Source organism: Adiantum capillus-veneris, chromosome 28 (genome assembly GCF_014529385.1).
Source record: "Adiantum capillus-veneris isolate H3 chromosome 28, ASM1452938v2, whole genome shotgun sequence".
Classification (NCBI taxonomy): domain Eukaryota; kingdom Viridiplantae; phylum Streptophyta; class Polypodiopsida; order Polypodiales; family Pteridaceae; genus Adiantum; species Adiantum capillus-veneris.
In genome coordinates, this window is record NC_140958.1 from 118,622,717 (window position 1) to 118,631,118 (window position 8,402).

The 8,402-nt window shown below is 42.9% G+C and overlaps 1 protein-coding gene across 2 annotated transcripts; it reads right to left on the bottom strand.

Annotated features, from left to right (window-relative positions):
* Positions 1-3,050: 3,050 nt before the first annotated feature.
* On the bottom strand, positions 3,051-6,828 carry LOC147421177 (serine--glyoxylate aminotransferase-like). 2 transcript variants are annotated; one of them, XM_086503944.1, is made up of 6 exons: positions 6,673-6,828; positions 5,413-5,650; positions 4,909-5,193; positions 4,335-4,701; positions 4,045-4,255; positions 3,051-3,293 (listed from the first exon to the last, which is right to left on the bottom strand). In XM_086503944.1, exons 2-6 carry the CDS (start codon positions 5,615-5,617, stop codon positions 3,156-3,158), a joined length of 1,206 nt encoding a protein of 401 aa, XP_086360070.1. In that variant the 5' UTR covers positions 5,618-5,650; positions 6,673-6,828; the 3' UTR covers positions 3,051-3,155. The 2 variants fall into 2 exon arrangements, with proteins under 2 accessions (XP_086360070.1, XP_086360071.1); XM_086503945.1 differs by having other exon boundaries at positions 6,664-6,811.
* Between the last annotated feature and the right edge of the window lie 1,574 nt (positions 6,829-8,402).

Consider the following 8,402-nt stretch of genomic DNA (forward strand, 5'->3'; position numbering starts at 1 on the left):
CCAGATTGATCAAAGGCAGAAGAACGTTGTATGATGTTGATACAAAAACTTGGAATTATTTAATGGAGATGAAGACTATCCGTAGGGGGCAATTGGAGCAGGAAGCTCTTTACGGCCTCATTCAAAGGGAGAATGTTGGCTCCGGTGCTTAAGGGGATTCCAACACTCCATGGGTTATCTGGAAACATCCAAAGAAGAAGGCTCCAGATAAAAGGAAGACACTCGAGTGGACTGAGAGGGATATTGGATTAAGGAGGAAATTTTGGATATATTCCAATATTCACAGAAAAGAGGGAAGAAAATTTAGACGAGGGGAACATTTTGCTAGTTGCGAGAATAGTCACTAGTCGAGAAGTCAACTAAGGGCTGATAAGTACCGAATAAAATTACTACAGTAATTGATACAGGAGACAGTCAGTGAGAGGCCCAACCCAAAGACTATAAATAGGACCCACTATTCATTTTGCAGGTTATCCGTTACCACTATCACAGAGTCTATTGTCTTGGAGCTTATTGTGCTCTTGTACACTTGTACTCTTTTCTCATTAAGCCTAAAAAAGACTTTGGCTCATATTGTTATACTCCAATTAAACTGATCCGAATACATATTCTAGTTCCAATTTTTAGATCTAGTTCCCATTTCAGTTCTAGTCTTGTGCTTCATTTCAGTCTTTTCTATTTTGATATCTAAAGTCTCTATACTTTTTAGATCTAGTTCCCATTTCAGTTCTAGTCTTGTGCTTCATTTCAGTCTTTTCTATTTTGACATCTAAAGTCTCTATTTGATTCTGCTTGCCTGATCTAAACTAACTCTAACTGACCAACATGGAATAGTTGTCACAATTGACTAGCTCATTCCACCCATGAAGGAGAATTTGGACTAAATCTAGAGTCTCTCGCCTTATAACTTACTCCTTCAACCAATCACATGGGATGTATATCTCCTTCAAAAACTTTCCCACTACATTTGTGATGGGACCTGGTATGACATGATCTATAAGAATGGATTATCTCTTTATTAGGAGTAAGCTATTTTTAGTAACTCATGGCTCATTGACAACAAGATTGTCCAATGCAATGGAGGCACTTACAGATAGGTCAATGGGATACCAATGGGTTTGGCATGCTCACCCATCTAGTGCAATCTCTACCTACACATATTAGAGTTTGACTACATTTCACAAAGGTTACAGGATAACACAACCATGCATAAGTTAGCATTCCTGTAGACATCCTTTAGGGACTTTGATGATATACTATGGGTCAATAATAATGACCACATGTTCTTCCTTAAGCAACATCCAATCTTGTCTATCAATTGATCATAGCGCAACAATCTTCCAAAATGGAGCAGGAGTAAAGGATGCATTCCTTAGCATGGAACTAAAAATCATAGATGGCAACATGAACAATAAAAATCTCGAGAAAGAAAGAACAATCTCGAGTCAGATTTTCAAATACATACACAAGGACAGTAATGAACCCTCAGGATGGGCACATATACTGTCACAGAAAAACCCTATTCTTTTTCTAATTCCTCACATATACATGTTGCCCAAGATATCGAGAGTGTTATACATGAGTTTTATTGAACCCTCAGGATGGGCACATATACTGTCACAGAAAAACCCTATTCTTTTTCTAATTCCTCACATATACATGTTGCCCAAGATATCGAGAGTGTTATACATGAGTTTTGTTACAATGGATTTGAAAGGCTCAGGCTATGGAGATTGGTAAAAGGGTACCTACAAAACTACCACTCAAAATTTAATGATATTACATCCATATTATCTTGGCTCAAAGGTGGGCTTAATTTTACACAGACAACAACTAGATGAGAATAGATTGAATCTTTCATTAGACGTGCAGGGATCTAACACCTAAGGATACATTTTGAAGAAAATCTTGTAACCATGGATTAAGTTAAAGCATCTCATCATTGAATGAAGATGGTATTTTGGGTATTATGGGATAAAGATAAAGTGGTACTCAAATTTCACACTAACATGGCCTATCACATGAGCAAAACACCCCCAATACTTGCATGGTGGGTTCTTGCTACATTTTCGCCCCCACAACCCCACTCTTCACAAAGAAAAATCGTCGCCCACCTCCACGGGCTTACAAGAACTGGACCCACCTATCATATGCTACTTAAAGGCATGCATATGGAATCCACAGAGTTTATGACTGATAGATCTACTACTTAGGGCTTACTTCTTCAACATGAGCGATTCAGATATGGCTAATTAGGTTCCCTTTAAACCTATAATCTAAGCTATGATGACATCAATAACAAGTGCATTATTTATAAGACACTTACACTCCATAAGTGGATTACTTATTATGTTTTTGGATCATGATAATTCTTACATAGAAGATTGGTATTATGTGTACAAAGGAGATCAACTTGCACATACATAGGCATGGTGCTTTGGGTACGAAGGAGATTAGCTTGAATATACACAAGCATGGAGTTACAAATTGTTGTGTCAAAGCCTTTTTACCAATTGGATTTTGAAGATTATTATTGCATAAACATTCTTGTCTTGTTAATAATGTAAAGCTATATCTCTTGCAGGACACGCGCGCGCGACGCACACACATACAAACACACACAAAATCTACTCATTCTCTCTCATGCTCAAGTATGCAAGGGAAAGAAAATCTCCTTACCAACTAGAAAAAGGGATTGTGTCAAATTCTTTAAAACAACTGACCACCTTGTGTGTCGAGTATAAACTCTCAAGGGCAAGACGTCACTTACACCTGAGGCCATACTAGCCTTTGAGCATGTTGACTACAGGCAAAAGATGACATTTTTTGAGAATCTGCATGCCACTAGCGGTTTCTAGCACCTTCTCTCATTTGTGTATATCACCTTGAATATTGCAAACAATGGTCATGCATTAGTGGAAATAAAAGTATGGGGATTTGTGGATATTTTCCACATTCAAACAACATACATGTATGACAAAGAGAGAGAGAGAGAGAGAGTGTCGAACCTAGGTCCTAACCCATGAGAGGTGCACACGTGACACCGTAAGTACTTGCAAGAGGCACATGTGAATTGATCTTACGAATTAAGGATACAACTTGATTATGAGGACAAACGGGTCTATATACATTTTCAAGTCTGCAAAGCAAAGCTTCTACAGCCTGGACGTGATGAGAGGTGTTGATTGCATGAGATAACCAGAGGCTGCCGCCACTCCACTGCCCAACTCCACGGGGTACCCCACATCCTTCAACACCATCTCTACGCCTGCGAGAGCTCCCAGCAATTGCAACTGCTCACACAGGCAAGACCCATCAACTATGTTTATTGAAATCCATCAGTGAAATGCGCGCGCGCGTGTGTGTGTGTGTGAGAGAGAGAGATGCAAGATTCTTACTAAAAGAAAAAGTGTGTGAGATGCAAGCACGCATTTGCGGCACTGTCTTCGAGAAACCCCATCGAATGGAAATGTGAGTGTGTGCATGTATGTGCGCCCATGTGCGGCAATGTACACAAATGGGTTGAGCACACAATGCAAGACCACATCTGCGGCACTGTTTTTATTGAATCCCATCAAAGGGAAATGTGAGTGCTTGTGTGTGTGTGCCCGCATGTGCGGCAATGTCCATCATATGGGTTGTGCACACAAGCAAGCCCACATCTGTGGCAGGGTACGTACAAACATCTCTGCAAGCATAGTGTCCGTACATGTGGCCAATCCACGCATCTACTGAGGGCTCAATGATTGCATGTGTGCCTAATAGTATATGCGCTTCCGGGAAAATTTTATGCAGGTTGCAAAGCACAGGAATGGCACTTGTAGGTGCATCGGAATGCATGGCGATTATTTTGTATGCATACCTAATGGTGTTGGTTATGAATACAACTAAATGTATGTGTAAATACATATGCAATGCATAGTTCATATCTGCAAAGACACACAAGTGGTTTAGGCATGCATGTGGAAACATGAACCAGCCGGTCTGCATGCTTATCAGTTAAGTGCAAAATGTGGGTGTGCGCATTTGTGATGAAGTACAGACCTCATTCAGATGCCCGAGGTGTCCGATCCGGAAAACTTTACCGGCAACCTTATTGAGTCCAAGGCCTAAGCTGAGATTGTACTTTTTCCAAGCTTGCCGCACAACTTGAGCGCTGTCAATGTAGGAGGGGACCATGACGGCTGTGACGGTGTCGCTAAACCAGTCTGGTTTCTGTGTGCAGTTCTTGAGTCCCCATGCCTCCACTGCCAGTCTGAGAGGGGCATGAGTGAGTAAGGTGTGACGCAGACACATATACAAAGGGAGATCTTGTGTCAGATTAGCTTGCTCACCTTGTTGCATGGCCATAACGTCGGTGGCGTGCAATGACATTGTCCAATCCTTCTTCAAAGATGAGATCCAAGGAAGCCCGAAGCCCATAAAGGAGTTGCGAGGAGGGCGTGTACGGCCAGTAGGTGCCCATCTTGTAGAACCTTAGGTAATCATTCCAATCAAAGAAGACCCTGAGGGATTTTGCTGTCTTTGAGGCTTCCAGAGCCTTTGGGCTTGCACAAATAATACCAAGTCCTGTGGGGAGGGACAGCGCCTTTTGCGAACCCGTAAGAGCTACATCAATCCCCCATTCATCCATCCGGAAATCCAAAGCGCCTATTGATGACACACCATCCACGAGGAACAAGGCGGGATGCCTACATCGATCTGAAGTACAGGTAGTAAAGTGTACCCTTTAAGCTAGTGCTTCGCATTCAATGCTTAACTCATGAGGTCTGCTACTACTACGCATACAGATACACCGAAGATTTTGGGGCATGATGAGCACAATCTCCCCCCACGCAGAGGTGAGCTTCTTCCTTTTTCCCGTATTTATTTATAGATTAAGAAGAACCAAAAAAATGGAGTTCTTACCGAGGACATTTCGAATGCCAGCAAGATCATTGGTTACACCAGTGGCAGTCTCATTGTGGACCACACACACAGCTTTAATTTGATGGTGAGAATCAGCAATAAGCTTGTCTCGCAGCACACCGAGGTCGATTCCAGCTCCCCATTCCACATCCACCACGTCCACATCAAAGTTGAGCCTCTGCATCTGGTCTACCCACAAGAGACTAAATTGTCCGAGCCGAAACGTCAAGATCTTGTCCCTTGGGGACAGTGTGTTTGTCAATGCACTTTCCCATGCCCCAGTCCCTGCGATAACCCACAAATTTTCAACTCATTCACAACTCCGTACTTTTTTTGTAGACTTCGTGAGTATTATAGGCACGCATGTTTCTTTGCGAGCATCTGACCAAGTTTCAGATTTTTAGTGCTTTAATGAGGGTTTGGTGCATTCATATCTGAAATATTGTCGTAAATGCGTGGTAGATTTGTGACGATATGCACTGACAGCATGCACTCATGTTGTACCTGTGGTTGGGATGATGAAGGAGGTAGCCCCAGTTGTTTTGAATATGCGCTTGACATCCTCGAGGACCGACTTGGATAGAGTGGGCATGGCTGGAGAGCGGTAATCCTCATTATTGCGGTTCATTGCGCGCAGCACTTGCTCTGGGACATTGACGGGCCCGGGCACAAAGAGTTGATTCCGCCCCGGTCCTGGAAAGTACTCCATCCTTCTCCCTTATGTAAGCTCTCTCAATTACACCTGCATACACACATACAAATACCACTCATTTTCTCTTCGCTTAAAGCTTGCCTACTTTGCATGAGGAAGTATTGCTTATGTGTTCAACAGACAGATACTGTTGAATACTATGCATTTGATCGAAATTAAGGAGCAAGTATGCTGAATTAGCTGAGTTTTCTGGCCCCTAATTAGCTATGAACCAGTGTTCACTGAGAGCCAAGGTGATGAATGTGTATATTCTAAAACACGTGTGGTAGGAGTGATTCAGTAGGCAATTCTAAGCGCACATAAAGAGGAGGCTGCATGGACCGGTTCTACCGTTAACAGTTGTAGACAATTATTAGGTTTCGAGCTTGCCACCAGCAGTTACAAGACTTGGCATACAAAACTAGAACATAAGCATGGTCACATTGGACACAAGATCTCGGAATGCTGAATTGGGCGCGTCAAGAGCTGCCATCCTTGGGATGACATTCTCACAACTGTCATATGGAATGGGGACCAGAATGGCAAAAGGGAACACGACACCGGGGCAAGAATCCCAAAAATGGCCATTTCATGTAACCTTTGCATATAAGACTCACATAACTAGCATATAAAAGACATCAAGACATCCGTCTTGCAGTTAGCATCTATCTGCGTGTGCACTTGACCAGAATTTTCGCACAAAAACCATGACAGGGAATCAAGCAAGCAGTGCCGGAGCTGCACATTTGCGGTAAAGGGCATCCTAACTTGTTCGAAACAAGCTGTTTCAGCACCCTGAGAAGAGCATTGAGTACAATCAATGAACAAGAATTACTCAGGGTCAGGTACCGACGCCCGCATTGGGCAAGGTCGAACGACAGGCCAACAGAGATTTCTTACAATGCCACAAGTTCATACAGAGACTATGACGAAATTCGACAATAGAACGGTTTCGAAGTCTCACAATGGCAAGACAATCAGAAATTCATGTGACAGAACTCGGACAAATTCGTAAGGACTGCAACGAAACACAACAAATTAGACAAGGACAAAGGAGTGAGTACTTGGCTTGCCTTCTTGGTTTGAAAGAGGGAGCCCCAACAGAAGCAGCAGCAGAGCCTCCGTGTAATTCTACACCACTAATAAAGGTAGAGTTGGAATAGGAAGACGATGCTGTGCATGTTTGTTGTAATGTATATATATATATATATATATGTGTGTGTGATTGTTTATGCCTAGCTTCTTTTCACACACTACATATTTAAATTTGTTGCATGTTTTTATATAAATAATGCTGACCACATGAAACAAAGAGCGGACAAGAACGAGATAAAAGGGGGAAGGAAGGAAGGAGGAGAGAGAGAGAGAGAGAGAGAGAGCGCAAACAAAACCAAGTATTTTCGATGTGGGTCTGAGGGAGACGGAGAAGGAAGACAAATTTCAATTGTGTGTGTGTACGAGAGAGAGACTGGCGACTCCCCCTAGTCTCTCTCTCTCTCTCTCTCTCTCTCTCTCTTCCTCCCTCCCTCCCTCTCACACACACACCCGCACAACTAGCTCCTCAATCGTTCCATCTACTTTAGAGAGAGGCAAACGTATGTCGATGTGGGTGTGCGCGCGCGCGCGTGGAGAGGGAGAGAGAGAGAGAGGACCCCAAGCTGTCATCCCCAAGAGCGTGGAGCTGCTTTGTGCAGCTGGCTCACACGTGGCGTCTGCGTGGATGAGATAAACTACGAACCCCCTTTTTGAACGGTCCACTAAATGTCCGGACACAACACTTGCACCAACTTCGTAATCTTAATAAAAAAATTAAGTGGATAATTGTGACAACCTTGCATTGCCACCTCCAAGTCCACTACTACTATATGAGCAAAGTAAAAGAGTCATCTTCGTTATCATTATCACTCCTACACATCAACACCTTACGTTTCTTGAGTGCGTGCCTTTTGTGTGTGTGTGTGTGTGTGTGTGTGTGTGTGTGTGTGAGAGAGAGAGAGAGAGAGAGAGAGAGAGAGAGAGATTGAAAAAGATCTAATTTCGACTATGTTGAAACCCTTAGGATGCCCAAATGGTGTCCATAGGAGTAGCAGTCAATGACAAAGCTGATAGGTACAAAATAATTGGCATCACCAAGAAATCTATCAAGGAAGATCAAAAGAGAAGAACCATCTCGAACATTGATTGGAGCTCTCTTGTAGGGTTCTGGTGTTGTAGAAGACAATCCTCTTGCAGAAGCTGGCTCCTAATATCCATAGTTGTAGAGGCTAGCTCTCCAAGGAGACGATGAAGGACCTTTGAGGCCAGCCCAAAGATGTCCAATTGAACAAAACATTGTAGCCATCACAAACCCTACTTGAAAGCTCACACAAAATAAATTCTCACAAGGAACGACTAGAAAAGAAAAAGCACTTCTAACAAAACGGCCTTCACTCACCCCCTATCATGCACACCTAAAGGCAAGTTTCAAAATCGCCGATAAAACGACACACAAACTAAGACAAAACATAATAACCAACATGCTCCACTCACCCATGTAACTTCTCCCCCCCCCCCCCCCCCCCCCCCAAAAAAAAAAAAAAAAAAACACACACACACACACACACACACCCAAGAGCAAGTTTGTATGCACACACAGAGGAACAAAAGAGTATGTACACAAAACAAGGAAGTGAACAATTAAAAAAGAAGGGAACACTGAAGATAAGGAGCCTACAAGAAGGCATAGGGCAATGTAGCATCATCGTCTACGAAAGCACAAGAGGGGTGACTACATCGCGAGGCTTAACCTTTGACCAAAGGAGAG